General features: G+C 36.8%; 3 protein-coding genes across 8 annotated transcripts; 1 reads left to right on the top strand and 2 right to left on the bottom strand.

Moving 5' to 3' along the window:
* Positions 1–677: 677 nt before the first annotated feature.
* On the bottom strand, positions 678–4878 carry LOC121971902 (selenoprotein K). The gene is made up of 4 exons (XM_042523414.1): positions 4726–4878; positions 1264–1367; positions 1005–1149; positions 678–922 (listed from the first exon to the last, which is right to left on the bottom strand). Exons 1-4 carry the CDS (start codon positions 4742–4744, stop codon positions 882–884), a joined length of 309 nt encoding a protein of 102 aa, XP_042379348.1. The 5' UTR covers positions 4745–4878; the 3' UTR covers positions 678–881.
* A 236-nt stretch (positions 4879–5114) lies between these two features.
* Positions 5115–14248, top strand: LOC121971900 (elongation of fatty acids protein 3-like). Of its 6 annotated transcripts, XM_042523410.1 has the most exons (6): positions 5115–6095; positions 6558–8018; positions 8097–8236; positions 13292–13809; positions 13881–13971; positions 14145–14248. In XM_042523410.1, the coding sequence occupies exon 1, from the start codon at positions 5180–5182 to the stop codon at positions 6044–6046; it is 867 nt and encodes a 288-aa protein (XP_042379344.1). In that variant the 5' UTR covers positions 5115–5179; the 3' UTR covers positions 6047–6095; positions 6558–8018; positions 8097–8236; positions 13292–13809; positions 13881–13971; positions 14145–14248. The 6 variants fall into 6 exon arrangements, with proteins under 6 accessions (XP_042379344.1, XP_042379346.1, XP_042379343.1 ...); XM_042523412.1 differs by having other exon boundaries at positions 6976–8236; XM_042523409.1 differs by having other exon boundaries at positions 6558–8236; positions 13899–13971.
* Positions 12948–13700, bottom strand: LOC121971901 (ethylene-responsive transcription factor ERF014-like). Its single transcript, XM_042523413.1, has one exon. The coding sequence runs from the start codon at positions 13698–13700 to the stop codon at positions 13116–13118; it is 585 nt and encodes a 194-aa protein (XP_042379347.1). The 3' UTR covers positions 12948–13115.
* Positions 14249–16008: the final 1760 nt, after the last annotated feature.

The following is a 16008-nucleotide window of genomic DNA, read 5'->3' as shown; positions in this document are numbered from 1 at the left end:
GTGGGCAAAAATAGCATACAAGTCAGCAGTTTCAATCAAACACGTAGCATTAGGAATGTAAACGAGTCAAATCGAGCCGAACAGTATTAGGCTCGAGCTCGACTGATTTAAATTATATTTGGGCTCAAGCTCAGCTCGAATCAAACTTTTATTACAAGGCTCAAACTCGACTCGTTTTGAAATTATCAAGCTCGCGAACAGTTCAAACTCGACTCGTTATTAGCTCAATTATCATAGTTAATGAACTTAATTCGTTAAACAAATTCGAACTCGTTTTCGGACTCATTTTAGAGCTCGTTTTTTTTTACTTGTTTTAAAGTTTGTTTTAAGATTCATTTTTTGACTTGTTTTAGAGCTCATTTTTTTGCTCAATTTAAGACTCGTTTTAAGACTCATTTTTTTTTACTCGTGAGCCTACAAATAAATATGTTCACGAGTTCAAGAGCCAAATATCCTTAGACTCGAACTCGACTCGATAAAAACTGTCAAGCTCGACTCAATAAGATAAACGAACGAATTTTTTATCAAACCAAACTTCGAATAACTCACGAACCATTTAATTCATTTACATCCCTACGTAACATTCCGTTAGCTTGAGATCAGTAAACATGCCAAATGTATCGAGACAATAGCTTTCCTGACAAAAGGAGTTCAAATATTGCTTAGATGACAACTGCTTTGAGACACCAGCAAGCTTGGAAAATCCACTACAATGCCACAACAAATACAGGACCGTGATGCTTTCGAATGGAACACTTGAGCATTATTTAGAAACTAGTGTTTCAAGTAGATCAAGTATCGTAAAGATAATAAGTAACAGTTCAACTTTCATAGTACATATCGATAGTCAAGAGCCATAACCGATGCACATGCTGTCATTCTTAACCTCCACCGCAGCAAGAACCGCAAGCAGGAAGTGCATCTGCAATACAAGTTGCTACATTGGTTATCTCTATAATACTATGATTCATACATATCATAGATGGTTTCGAGTTCCAACTTACTATGGTCTGCACGTAGATCACTCAATGTACGTGGCCTGGGGCCACCAGGACCACCGCCACCACCATATGGACCTCCTCCGGAACCTCCACCAGGACCACCATCCCATTTTTTGCCAGATTTCTTATACTGATCTGATTTTTCAACCTGAAAAACACGGTTAATTGGCATAGGTCTTTCCAACTTTATAAAATGTGATGACTTGGATATGAGGCATGCAAAATGAATTAAAATGAACATGATACATCATGTAGGCCATACCGAGAACAATGTCCCGAAGAATACTTTGATAAAGTTTATGATGGCCAGGAAGAAATCAGATATTATACTCAGTCGCCATATTGTTCGTTTTGACTTCAAAACGCCTGCAACCAGCACTGAAGTAAATCCTATGTTCTTGATTCGATATCCAAAATATGTAATTAAATGAACTTCGAAGATGGCATAAACTCAATCAAGATAGCTAGCAAAATCAGTTACTAAAAGCAATATCACCAACTGGCATAACTCCCTTAGGCTCAGTGGTGCGACTTTTCTTTCCTAACTTCCTTGTGCCTAATGGCGCTACTTTAGCCCACTCAACTCGACAAGGAATTACTGCAGTTCATGCTTCCAAATTTCTCTTTGAGCAGTCTGGTTACCTCTTCTGCCTAAGGCAATAACTGTCTTCTATCAACATCTTCGATGTTATTAAAGGCGTAACAACAAGGAAGCTCTAGGACACCAAAGTCCCATTGTCTAACGTGCTAGGTGCTTGCCCGAGTTAAATCTAAATAGTGTTTATCAGTTAATAAATGATCCTTGATTTACATAGTAAATTAAAACCTTAATAGTTTAACAGGTACAAAATATTAATTATTTTATTACTTAACAATTAATATATGAAAAAATGATTATATATATATATATATATATATAAGTAATCTCACGTAACTAACTTATGTATCTAACAGTAGATAATGTAATTAACTTCATAAACATTGAGTTACTACTAAACAACAACATAATTAATGGTTATATCTTTTTTTTTAATATAAATATTATTAGAGTATTAGCATTCAGTATCCTATTTTAGTCTGATAAATCTTGATATCTCCACAAGCACCACAGCATCCACCTCCATGTCTTCCTAACGAAGCTGTCATTCTAACAAAGCTGCATTCTAATGCGTTGTCCATCTCTCTACTACAGTCATGGCATCAAAAATTATTGTGCTTTGGATGGGAGTGAGAGCACCAATATACACGTAATATAACTTGTGGAAAAAAAAAACAACACACAGACTGGAGTTCCATATCTCCCTGTGAGATAGTGAATCCTCCATCTTGAAATTTAAACCCTTGTTTAAGTTGGCATGCTAAACAAAGTGAGAAGGCTCTTAGAGGAATTTTTATGTGACTATTTGGTTTTATGAATGCAAAAATAGAATCAACTATTTTAATAGGCACTTTCCAATAATCAGTATTCAATATATCCATATTCTTAAACATGCACCTCTTATGTAGCTTAATAAAATTAAAACCCTCACCATGGTGGCAAGAAGTGTAAAAGAAAGACTCACGCTTTAAATTGATGAACTCTAGAAAAGATTCTCCTTGCAAACTACTCCCTTCTAAATGCACCAAACACAACATATCTAGTAGAATTTTTAACACTTAAGTGACAATGTCCCAAAAATGATGAACCATTAATGATACCTCCTAATCAGCCCCAGACAAACCTTTCCTCAAACCTTCAAAAAAATAACTTACTTTACTCAAGCCTTCTAAAAAACTGTGACAACTCACCACATTTTGGATCACTCTATCAAGTTTATAATTATCACACTATCACTATCTTATGGACACAAAAGAATCAATTAAATTATAAAAATAAAGGACAAGATAGGAACAAAAACTGATAAAATTGATTATAATAGTTTTAATAAGACATTTATGGTTATATGCTACAGCCATTTCTGAGTTTATAGTCATTTCTGAGTTTAAAGCTCATCAGTATATTCATTTGTTTTCTTTGCCTACTTTTATTCACCAAAGTGAGGCATGAGACAGACACAAATTGCTAGTGAGAAAAAATGAGTTAAGCAATGATTATTTAGAAAAGATCTTGATGTACCACATACACTTAAATACAGCCATGTAGAGCACACATATGCATTTATTATTTAGAAAAAAACCTCATAATAACTTCTTTAAAAAAAAATTACTATCATCCTAGCAAATCTTATAGAAAAATTAATGAATTGTTTATCTTACAAACTTAATCAAACATTAGTTCGAATTATAAATTAAAAATTATGCTAATTTACTAGTAGGCATCTAAACTTTTGTTTATGTTAATTCTGACAAAGAAGACCCACAAATACCATATCCATCTCTTGATTAGTTGTAGCATTCCTTACTTATTATAAAGAGTGACCAAAAATAATGAAAAAAAAATCAAAACTTAATTCTTCAAAATCAAAACGAGAACGAAACTGTTCCTTGCTCATTTAAAAGATTGAATGAAAAAAGAAAATAAAGAAACCATGTTCAACAAGTGAACCCATCGTACTTATGTTTACAAATGATAAGTGAAGAAAATTGGTGACAAATGAGTGATCTGTAGTTGGGAAGAATTTTAACAATATAATTCAAGGCTCCTTCAAAGACTTTGTGTATAAATTTTACAAGTTTGGCAAAATTTTAAAGTTGTTTAAGTTTTTAAAAGTTTATTATAATTTTTAGTGTAAGTTAGACTTCTTCAGAGGAATTGACCTGTATTTTTGTTTTACAGAAGCGATTTGTATCCCTCATGTAATTCATTTGTCAATTTAATAAGACTTTCCCACTTTGTGAATTTATTTGTGCGAGATTGTTCCGGATGCTACATCAAAGATATAAGCTTCAATGATAAGTAAATCTATAAATGACAACAAATATACTCAAGAGTTGCATAAGGTGTATATGAGAAAGCATAGCATGGTTTACATCAACAGGCTAAATGCTAGGTCAGACCGTCAGAGAAGCGATCTATTGATGTTTTCTGGGTTTAAATTATAGATGTGTCCTGATCTCAACATATTGCTCATGAATGTAAGCCTGTATAAGTTATAGTTACTTATGAGAAAACAAACAAGCAACTAAGGTATACTGATCTCAACAATAGATTTCAATGGATGTGTATGATCCTGTTAAAGCTATGAGAAAAGAAACAGCTAAGGTATACTTTGTTCCTCCGTTTGAAGGATGGTAGTATCTTCTAATTCTGCAGTTTTCGATTCGATCCACTTAAATCTATTACCTATTTTCCTCCTTCCCGATGTCTCAAAGGTCAAGCTCCCTCACTGGAACCGTTCCCAACAACAATTGCGATAACAGCAATCTATCTCAGGTCTCATCAGTCATTCATCTAAAGCGTCCCTCCCTCACTGCCACACACTTAAATTTCTATAATAATAATAATTTTAAGAACGTCTATCGATACTAAAAACCTATATAAACATACAAAAGGAATAAAATCAACAGCTGACCCTTATAATCAATACAACAGCTACAGATCGCTCGTAAAACAGGATAGATGGATGCGCTATAAGTTGATCGATTGAAAACCTAGCATAACAGGCCCAAGATGATCAGATTTGCCTAAAAGGGAAAGCGAATAACGATGAAAACCCTAATTCACAACTCTAACGTCCGAAGAAATTTCGTAAAAAAAGGACTGGAAGGGGAAGAAATCGAATACCGTTCTCAACGTACGCCATGTCCCCTCAGGCTCAGGCTCAGGCTCAGGCTGGTGTTCTCCCACGCTGCTAGGGACGAGGCCCCATTTTGTACGCTTTGATCTCGCGAAGCTTCTCGGCGCGTGAGGTGGACCTGGCCCTGACACGGTGGATGCCGAATAGAATCGCTCCAAGTGGATTATTTTAGATAAAAAAAAATAGATTGAGTGATAGTTTAATAATTTTTAAAATTTAAAATACACGCACAAAAAAGTTACGGAGGTAAAATGATAATTTTGAAAGTATAGGAACATTTTAAACTATAAAACGAGCAAAATAAAATTCCTTTTTCTCACCTAAAGTGAAAAATGGCAAAATAAGAGGGGGGTTTAGGTAATTGTCCTCCGCCTACTTGCGCCTGATTGCTGACCGATCATCAAGTTGCGAGGCAGAGGGCGAAGGAAGCGGCGAAGGATAATGTCAGCGTCATCGGCGTACGGACATCTCCGACGGTGGCTGGTGGAACACCCGACAGTTGAATCCTTCGAATGGAGACCCGACGAGACCTTCGGCGCCTCCGCCCCTTTCGTCGCCACCGCCGTCGCCTCCTATCTCACCCTCGTCCTCCTCGCCCGCGGGACCCTTCCCTTCTCCCGGCCCTCGCCCTCCCTCCTCCGCCGTCTCTCCTTTGCCCACAACCTTTTCCTCCTCCTTCTCTCCGCCACCATGGCCGCCGGCTGCTCCCTCTCTGCCGCCGCCCGCCTCCCCTCCCCCCGCTGGTACTTCTGCTTCCCGCCCTCCTACACCACTCGATCCGGCCCCCTCTTCTTCTGGGCCCATGTATTCTACCTCTCCAAGCTCTACGAGCTCGCCGACACACTCCTCATCCTCCTCTCCCCACGGCGCCGCCTCACGTTCCTCCACGTCTACCACCACGCCGTCGTCGTCGTCATGTGCTACGTCTGGCTCGCCACCGCGCAGTCCCTGATGCCCGTCGCCCTCGTCACGAACGCATCCGTCCACGTCGTCATGTACGCCTACTACCTTTCCAGTAGCGCGGGCTGGCGATGGTCCCCGCGGTGGAAGCGGGCCGTGACGGAGCTTCAGATCGCACAGTTCGTCTTCAGCTTCCTTGTCTCCGGCGTCTTCCTCTGGTACCACTTCGCCGGCGGCGGGTGCGAGGGGATGCGGGGCTGGCTCTTCAATGCGGCGTTCAACGCCTCCCTCCTCGCCCTCTTCATCGACTTCCACCTCAAGGCGTATAAGGAGGCTAAGCAAAGACTCAAGACTGCTACCGCAGCCTCCGCCGCCTCCTCTTCCACCACGGAGGCAACTACGTTGTGATGGCTCAATCGCGGCGGTGGCGGGATACAGCAAAGAAGCATGGACGCCGGTACGCCACATTTTCTTTTCTTTTTTTTAACTTTTCTAATGTTCATCGTTCTTAAAAGCAAATACATTCCTATATTGTTTTTTTCTTACCATACCACACCTCAATTTTATTTCTTCTTCATGATTACTCTTGATTTTCAACTTTCACGTTCAATTTCAAACTGCAAGTTGATTTACAAATTAACTCGAATTTATGAAAAAATAGATTTCTTAAGTATCTTCCAATTTAGCATGATCAATTTGAAATACTTCACAGCTTAATTTTGTATCAATTTAGTTTTATCTCCACAAATTGATTTACAAAATAACTTGTATAGTTAGAAATTATACAAAATGGCTCGCAAGCTAGTTTACAAATCAGTTTGCAACATAATTTTGAAACAATCACTAGGTAATGAAGTTCCTTTCAATCTGAAATGTCTCACAAGCTAATTTCTTTTCTGAATCATCCATTTTACTGCAGAATTTTGATGAGTGGCATAAAGATTACCTGAAACTGAAAGAAGAAAACTCACTAAGTGGAATTGCAATGGCATAAAATGATATAGGTTTATCTGGTATCTGCAAATGCCTTTATCAGATTTAATAAATGGATAAGAATGTGCAACTACTTGTAAAACTATTATCTTTTAAAAACTAAATTATGTTGACACATTTAAGAATGTGCAGCTACTTGTATAACCTTCTGGACCAACTAAGTTTGTCTTATGAATTGCCATTTTTACCTTCTGATTTTCGTTGTTCAGGTTCCGTGCCATGTTCAAATAATTACTCCAGAAATGTTAATCTGCTTTAAATGATACAGTGAAGTTTGATGTATTTGACAATTTAAGTATCTTACTTAGCTGACAATAACTGCTCTATTTTGCTTCCCATTGCAGAACCCTTGGCACACTGACTAAAATCAATTTTAGGTTTGATTTGGACCACAGATTGCTAGATGCAAGAGTTGAAGTACTTTCTATGCTTAATGTGATATTACTTTACTTTATTTCACTGTATTATCCATCCAAGGAGTTTATTTTTTGTCATCTTTATACTCATGTTGTTTAAACGGGTTTTGATGCATATTCTTTTGTGTATTCATATATTGCACATTATGTTCTACTATTTTAAATGGAAGTTCTACAAAACAACTTATAGATTTGTTATGTTATATGGAACTGAATGTTGGGCAATGACTTGAATACATGAGCAGAAGATAAGAGTCACAGAGATAAGAATGTTGAAATGAATATGCAGAGGTACTAGGATAGACATGATAAAAAATGAGAACATTATAAAGTAAGTTAGGTTTGCGTCCATTGAGGAAAACTCCGAGGGACGCGTTTAAAATGATATAGACATGTACTTAGATAACCAATAAATGCTCTAGTTAGGTGATATGAAATTATGATAAATATACACATTAAACGAGAAAGATGTCTTAGAGAGAGACTAAAAAAAGATTTGATTAGTAATGATAAAATTTATTTAAATATAGATGATGATATAGTAAGGGATAGAATCCAATGACGTAGGAGGATCCATATAGCCGACCCTACCTAGTAAAATAAAACTTGGTTGTCATTATTGTTGTAAATTAATGATTTTTTATTAATGACCATATTTTACCAACTTCTCCTTGCAAGTAGTTTTCTACTTTTCCTTGGGGGAAAAACAATTTGCAACTTAAACAACTTCCTTCGGTTCATATACTACAAAAAAAAATGATTAACCAGGTCAGATAACGTCGAACCAGGGTGATCGACCCAGCCCACGGAAATTTTCCACCGGCCACCTGGATAAATTGGAGAAGTGCACATGGAGGCCCATCGTGACAGTCAATATTCTCAGGACGGCTGCCCATTAAGGACGGTTCATATACTACAAGATACAATGATTCCAGCATTTTGCTTACTTTTTCTGTCAAATTTAGCACAAGGTTTGAAGAAATGAAGATGTCTCTGTTCTTAAATATCAACTGTGGCATATGCAAACTTTGTACCATTCTTCTTCATAGATGGATATCAAGCCTTGTGCTTTCTGCAGCAAAACACTGGTCAATTTAACTGGTTGATGATAAGCATCCTCAGTGATACGTTTTGGTTTACTTGGATGGAAAGATAGGAGCGGAAAGGGGTCAAACATTGCACATGGATGGTAAAATCACTCATATATATTATTTTTGCATTACTTCCCTTTCCCTTCTCCCTCTAGTATCCTTCCAATCAAGATGCAATAACTTGTGAAGATGCTATATCTTGCTTTATGAAAAGATTGATTGGTTTACTTGAAATACCATAAGATGTAAATGTTTGGTGGTATCTATGGCATTTATTATTAGCTTGGATCGTTTTCTGCTACGTATTTCAGTACATGCAAACGGGGACCTTTAAATCCATGTGAAAACTTCATGTGGCAACACATGAAAAAGGCAAAGCCCTCAGCGCCCCCACTAGCCTGTCCAGCCCCGGTCCTAACATTCAGGAGGCTCTGGGCAAAATGATAAAATAGGCCCTAATTTTTTTAATAAAGTAAAATTTATTTACAATGACTTCTTCTAACTTTCCTAGAAGCAAAATCATCTATAATATTATTAATTTCAAGATTATCTAAAATCTCCTTTTCAATAGATAAAATTGCTAATCCATTCAATCTCTCTTGCGACATCGTTGATCTCATGTATGTTTTCAGTAATTTTAATTTTGAGAAACTTCTTTCAGCTGATCCTACAGTAACAGGCATAGTCAACAATATTCTATAAGCAATTGCAACATTTGGATAACAATCTATATTTTTTACAAAATTAAGAATATCAATTGCCGACATTATCTCATTTGGTAAAGTTAGTTGTAGTATTTTTAATTCTGTAAACAAATCATCTAACTCAACATCTAATGAATTATCATGCGTAAAAGTGGATGTCAGATTAACACAACATTTTCTCAACTCATCATTATCTAATGATTTTAATGTTTTCGAATCAAACAAAAACCAAATATATTTTCAAATGTTTTCATTTCATCAAATCTACTTTTCAAAGAAGAAATTGTCATATCTACAATAATCACAAAATAATTAATTCTAAAAGATTCTTCAGGTGATAGTGAAATTTCATCATCTTCTTTCTCATCAAATTGTTTTTTTCTAAAAATACGACGTTTCGTTGAAAATACTGGCTCTATATTCATATCAGATGCAAGACTTTTAGCAATAGTCAAACTTGTTGCAAAACCATCATTCCTATATTTTTCAAAATATGATATTATACCATCTAATTGTTTCATAGCAGAATCAATGCACATAGATTTTGATTGTAACTTCTTACTTATCATGTTTATAGCAAATAAAATATCATACCAAATAACCATACCAAGTAAAAATTCAAAACTTTCAATTGAGTTAACTATACTTTCAGCTTCACTCTTAGACTTTGCATCATCACAAATGTCATATAACTCTAATAAAGCACTTCGCACTTCAGGAGCTTGAAACCTAATAGCTTGAACACTTTTAATACGACTTTCCCAGCGCGTGTTTGAAAAAGATTTGACAGTTAATCCTTTCACATTATCAAGTAAAACTTTCCATCTTTTAGGAGAACTTGAAAACAATGTATATATGCGCTGAACTACTCCAAAAAAAGAAACGGCTTTAACACAAGAATGTGCCATATCACTAAGAGTCAAATTAAGACTATGACAAGCACATGGCATGTATAATGCTCTTGGATTTATTTCAAGCAATCTCTTTTGAACTCCTTGGTGTTTTCCTTTCATATTAGAACCATTATCGTAACCTTGACCTCTAATATTTTCAATACTAAGATCAAGTGATTTCAAAACATTTTTTAATTCATTAAAAAGTCCAAGACCAGTCGTATCATTAACTTTTAGAAACTCTAAAAAATACTCTTCTATTTTCACATTGCTAGATGACATATTAACACATCGTACTATGAAAGTCATTTGTTCTTGATGACTAATATCCGGAGTACAATCAAGAATTATTGAAAAATATTTTGCCTCCTTAATTTTCTTAATGATAATACTTCTAACATTATCGGCTAAAACAGAAATCAACTCATTCTGAATTTTATGACCAAGATAATGATGATGAATTTCATTATTTTGAATGCGTCTAATATGATCTTGCATCACAACGTCAAATTCAGCAATCATTTCAATCAACCCTAAAAAGTTTCCATTACTTTCTTGATATAGTTTCTCATTAGATCCCCGAAAAGCTAAACAACGTTTAGAAAGACATTTTACAATTGCTAATATTCTTGTAAGAACTTGTCTCCAACGCTCTCTTTCTTTAGAAATTTCTCGTTGTAGATCTTTATCAATTGTTTCATTTTTATCTAATCTCATTTTTAATTCCTTCCAAGAGTTCATATTAGTAATATGTTCAATAGAATTTTCATGTTCTTTAAGTCGTTCACTGATATGTTTCCAATCTCTAAACCCATCATTCGCTAAAGAACTTCTATTGTTTTCAGATTTAAATAACTTGCAACAAAAACAATAAACTTTATCTACATGTTTACTATATACCAACCACTTTCGATCTCTTTCCTCTCCATTACTTAACTTTTTAAAATAATAAGTACTTGAAAAATGTCTAGAGTAGTGATCAAAAGGAAATGTGAGATTTATTTCTCTTATAGGCCCCTTTTCAACTAAAATATCACGTGCATTGTTATCAAGATTATCCCAATTTCTTGGGTCATATATATCAAGTGGAGGAATAAATTGTTTATCAATATTATTATTCTCATTATCTATTACATTAGTAACATTTTCATGCTCTCTTAAATTATTTTTATCTTCATTAACATCATGAATTTCATTAGATTCATCATTAACATCATGAATTTCATTAGACTCCTCGCTAACATCATGTATTTCTTTAGACTCATTTACATTATCCCTATTTAAAATTTCTATATTTTCATTAGAACTTGTACTTTTAACAAAGAATTTATTAAGAGCGCCTCTTTGTGATTCAGTTAATTGTTCTAATCTTTTTCTTTTTTTTCTTTTTTCACATCCAGAAATATGTTTTTTAGGTAACATATTATAATTTACAAAATCACAATTAAAAAGCTATAATTTAAATCAACTTAATCTGAGTATAAAAGGAATAATAGCACCTGGATTGAAATTATTTGTAGGCTTAGCACTTAGCAGCTTAAGCACCTCGCCTCGGACACGGTCGACTGTAGTAAAACACCTGTTATTAATTTAATAATTAAGTCAACATTAAATTCCAAATTTACAATTAATTAATTAACAAAAAATTCATATTCTATGAACAATTAGCTAATTAACAAAAAAAAAAAATCCTAGTACAGCACCGTGTAGAGTCTGTAGACTTGCAATCGTCGGCTCGCAAGTCGCAACAGAGCGGAGCAGCCGTGTAGAGCAGAGGCGGAGCGATTCGAGGACTCAAAGCCAGAGGAGCAGGAGAGCAGCTGAACAGAACAGCCGAACAGGCCCTGGCAGCGGTAGGGAAGCGGCGTTTTCTTCTTCTGCAGTTCAGCTCCTCCGTCCTCCGATGCCGCTCGGTGCGCCGAGTAGTACGCCTCGTGCAGTCGTGCGTCGGGGGCAGTGTGTTTCCGGCAGTGGCGCGGTCGCGCGGGGGAGAGCGGAGTACTGGCGGAGAGGGTCCCTGCTGTCCCTCTCTATCGCGCGGCCCTTCGATGCGCTCGGAGCAGCAGTCGTCGGCCGACGGAGGTGAAGGAGAGTACGCAGTCTCGCAGCGGCGCAGCCGAACGGAGCGATTTCGCCAAAGGAGCAGCGCCGACGATGGATTTCGTGGAGCAGTAGTCGGCGCCCGGCGGATGCAAAAAGCACGGATGCAAAAGGCAAAAAGGAAGGATGCGAAAAGTAAAAGGAAAGTAAGCACTGAGAAATAACCGGCGGATGCAAAAGCCAAAAAGCAAAAGGAACGTTGGCAGCTGTCGGCGGATGCAAAAGCCAAAAAGCAAACTGAAAATAAACAGCAGCCTGCGGATGTAAAAAAAAACAAAAGAAAATAACATTTAACCTAATTATTAAATACATATTTATCTATAAATTTGGGCCCCCCAAAATATTGGGCCCTGGGCAGACGCCCAGGACCGCCCGGCCTCTGGGCCGGGCCTGAGCCTGTCCCAAGATCAACACGGAAGAGGTAAATCATGGTGGCTGAGGAGACAAGTGGATAAGGGGGTGAGTGACACGGGGTGCAGGGATTTACGTCTTGCCAGCTCCGAGATTCGACCACAAAACCTCATGTGGCAAACAACCATCCACTTATCACCTCAGCTATGCCCGTGGGGGCAATGTGAAAAAACTTCATGGTAACAAAAGGTGGAATCCGCCACCCCAGCGGCTTCACACGATCGATCCCATGACCATCTGTGAGGAGATAAATCAAGAAACTATAGTTGATTAGTGTAGGGAGGATTTTTTTTTTAGTGAAAACTTCATGCTTTCAGGGAAGGAGGTTAGTGTGGATATGAGTGGGTGAGTGTGCCTGCATAGATGACTTCTTTTTGACTGAATCTTTTATTTTCCCTGATCTCTTGTAGTCTCCTTATCTCCTATGTTTAAGTTCATTTCTACTAGTTAGCATAAGCCATGTTTGTTGCATTGTTTGAAGTTGAGATGTTCAATTGAAATATGATGGGCATTTAATGTGGGTTAACAGAGATATGAGATTCTAATATTTGAGAAACAGTTGCTTTGATCTATAACCTCCTTACAAGAAAGAGATCATTCCTGTCATCAACGACTTACAGCTAAAATCTTTTATCTCAAGTTTCAGTTCATAAGAGAGGTACCTGATAGCTTAGCCTTTTTTCCTTCAGTCCTTATTGCAGAAATTACAGTAGAATACATTAAGAACAAAGTTATACAGCTGCCTGCAATCTTTTCATAGAATAACTTGTGGAAAATTAACAGATCAAATCTAGTAGATAGATTAGCTAAAACAAATGTGGTGTTCATAAGATGACAGTAGTAAAAATTCTAAACCTACAGCTATTTTCTTAGAAGAAGCTCCATAGGTTGAAGTCACCAATCTCCTCACACTCCTCCCAGGAATAGATTAGTGGGTTGATCATCTGATCCATGAACTTTGGTGATTGAAAGGTTCCAACTTCAATCCAAGATTCATCATCCATCTTTTCGTCTGCTGTTGAAGTAGTTGAACTTGTCATTATAGGATGATGGTCTTCATTGGCATCCATGGATTGAGAAGGCGAAGGAGGAGGAGGAGATGCAAATGATCCTACAACGGTGGCATTGGCAGCGGCTGCAGCAGCGATTCTTTGGATTGACTTTGGGGACATGGCAGCTGAAGGAAGGTGGTGTGGTGGGAGGGAGGCTGGGAAGTTGAGACTGGCTGACGAGCCTTTGATGCAGAGAAGAGCTGCATCATAGGCCCTCGCCGCAGCCTCCGGCGACGAATAAGAGCCAAGCCATATCCTCGTCTTCTGATGGGGTGCTCTGATCTCCGAGACCCAGGATCCCCAGCTTCTCCTCCTCACTCCCTTGTACTGCCTCTTCCTGCTACTGCCCATGCTTAGGCTGTGATTGGAGCCAGGGGAGTGAATTGCACTACTCTTCCCCATGGAAATATAATGGTGATAGTCCAGTCTTAAGTGAGAAGAAGGATAGCAAATTTATAGATGACAGACATAAGGGTAGAAGGTTTCCTTCCTCATTCAAGGCATACTCGAGGTCAGTTTATTTTATTTATTTGTTTGTTTGTTTATTTATATTATAGGAATCAATGTTTTTGGCTTGAGCAGCAATCAACCTGACTGTAGTATCAAACAAGTGATCAGCTGCAGGAAGGAATAAGGATAGCTGGTGCCTGCAAAAGACTTTTGCCCTCAACAAGTGAGAATACAGAACATGGTTGATCCAGCGAACCATGTTTGCTCTGTACTTTTTATTTCCATAGAATTAATATTATATTCACTTGAAAAAGGAAAAGTAGGAAAAGAAATATATCTCACTGCTTTCGAGTAAACACGTACTCATTGCAATGCTGGGTTGGTTGTTTTTAGCAGATCTTACTGCTTTGCTATGGAAAGATGATGGCCAAGAAGACCATGCTCAGCAAATTTGTTCATCCAAAGCGGTTCCATGCTTGTTTCACTCCTTCTAAGACAATCAAAACAGTGAAGTAGTGGTAACTGGTAAGATTTGAAGGAGTTGACAATCTGTTTTAGTGCTTTCCTTCCTTTCTCTGTGAAAAGTGAAAAGAACTTGGTCCATTGCTAAAAATCATTCGATACACTTCGCAGCATTATGGTCACTCATCCGTTTCATGCAAGGCATCGAGGGAAGAAGTAAGGAAGCAGGTTCCAGCTTTGGATTCTGTCAGGGAGTGGGGACCAGTTGGGTTGGAGAGATGCATGCATTTTTGCAGCGAGCCAGCACGTAGCGCTTAGCTGGAACGGCGCCCATGCTGCCTCTCCTAAACATGGCCAAAGCCCTCATTTACTTGAGAAGCTTGTGGCTGGTCTTCCCCATGAGCCCACTAGGTCTTCCTTTATTTGCCACCGGCCAAATCTAAAAGATTTATAGCGGCTCCTCGCCCTACTGTCAACATCTCAAATTTTTTCCACTTAAGAAAAATGTCTAACAATGCATTGTAATTAAGATTGGAACTATGAATGAATGCTTGGTTAATCTTTTATTTTGCTGTTTTTTTTCTCTTTTCTTTTTGCTAGATTTGAAGCCTTTCCAATACCTTCAAAGCTTGTGGCACACTTATCTTCTTCTTTGTTCCTTTTCTTTCTGGGATATTTTAATACAATATCAAATCTATCAATCAACATGGTAAATTTCATTCAATAGAAAATCTGGAAAAAATAATAATTTAGAGCTCTAGAATAGGATAAAATCGCATTGAATCTATTTATATAGTCTTATCTCGTATTATAAAAATCTATTTTACAACTCAAATTCATGATTATAAACTTATACGATAATAATTGTATTGTTGTGTCAAAAGCTCCCTTTCATAATGTAAAAATATATGTATTTGAAAATACAAATAAATAGATAAAAGTGATAAACTATTTAGAAACTAATTTACCAATCATTTAAATGAAGTATGATCTAAATTTTTGTTTAATATATATTGATGTTTAATATCTCATAAACATGGGCAAAATAATTTGTTTGAGAGCAAAGGCTACATGGTGGATTGTTTGGCATTCCAAATACTTAACGAACTTTGATAAAGAGGTAGGATTCTTTGCTTGCCTTGGGGTCCTTCCTTTGCTAATCTAGGAGTTTTTTACCTAACCTAATAGATAAGTTTCCAAAATACCTAAATTATATACTCTAATTTTAGAATTATTAAATCGCGTACCCATTTTCTATTTTACCCTCATCTTTAAATCAATTCAACTGGAAAAAAAATTAGTCGACTGATTTTATTTCCAGTTGAATCGATTTCTTTCTATTCGAAAAATCCATCAATCGGTTTCGGCTAAAATCGGTTGATGGACCTAGATATCTTGAAATGACATAAAATCAGTTCTTATATGTTTGTCTAGTTATGTTGATTATAAAAATACTATCAAATATCAATTTGATCCAATATATTGAGAGCGATAATTTTTTAAACATGAATTAATTTTTTAGACACATTCATGTTCTAAAAATCACTGATCTCAATATATTGGATCAAATTAATGTTGAATAATATTTTTACAATCAGGAGAATTAGACGAATACATAAGAACTAATTTCATGTTATTCCAAAGTCTCTAGGTCCATCAGTTGATTTCGGCCAAAATCGACTTATGGACATAGAGACCTTGGAATGGCATGAAACAAGTTCCTATGTATTTGTCTAGTTTTTCTAGTTCCATCAACCATTTTTTGTCAAAATCGATTGCTGGATTTTTCGAAAAAGAA

Source organism: Zingiber officinale, chromosome 4A, assembly GCF_018446385.1.
Source record: "Zingiber officinale cultivar Zhangliang chromosome 4A, Zo_v1.1, whole genome shotgun sequence".
Taxonomy (NCBI): domain Eukaryota; kingdom Viridiplantae; phylum Streptophyta; class Magnoliopsida; order Zingiberales; family Zingiberaceae; genus Zingiber; species Zingiber officinale.
Note: the sequence above shows the minus strand (reverse complement) of the source record. Positions and strands in the feature narration are given on the sequence as shown.

Coding starts and splice junctions, on each gene's coding strand:
- LOC121971902 (XM_042523414.1), bottom strand. Junction 1,150..1,263: donor TCTTCGGGACATTGTTCTCG/GTATGGCCTACA, acceptor CGTGTTTTTCAG/GTTGAAAAATCAGATCAGTA. Junction 923..1,004: donor TGATCTACGTGCAGACCATA/GTAAGTTGGAAC, acceptor CTTGTATTGCAG/ATGCACTTCCTGCTTGCGGT.
- LOC121971900 (XM_042523412.1), top strand. CDS start 5,180: ATGTCAGCGTCATCGGCGTACGGACATCTCCGACGGTGGCTGGTGGAA.
- LOC121971901 (XM_042523413.1), bottom strand. CDS start 13,700: ATGGGGAAGAGTAGTGCAATTCACTCCCCTGGCTCCAATCACAGCCTA.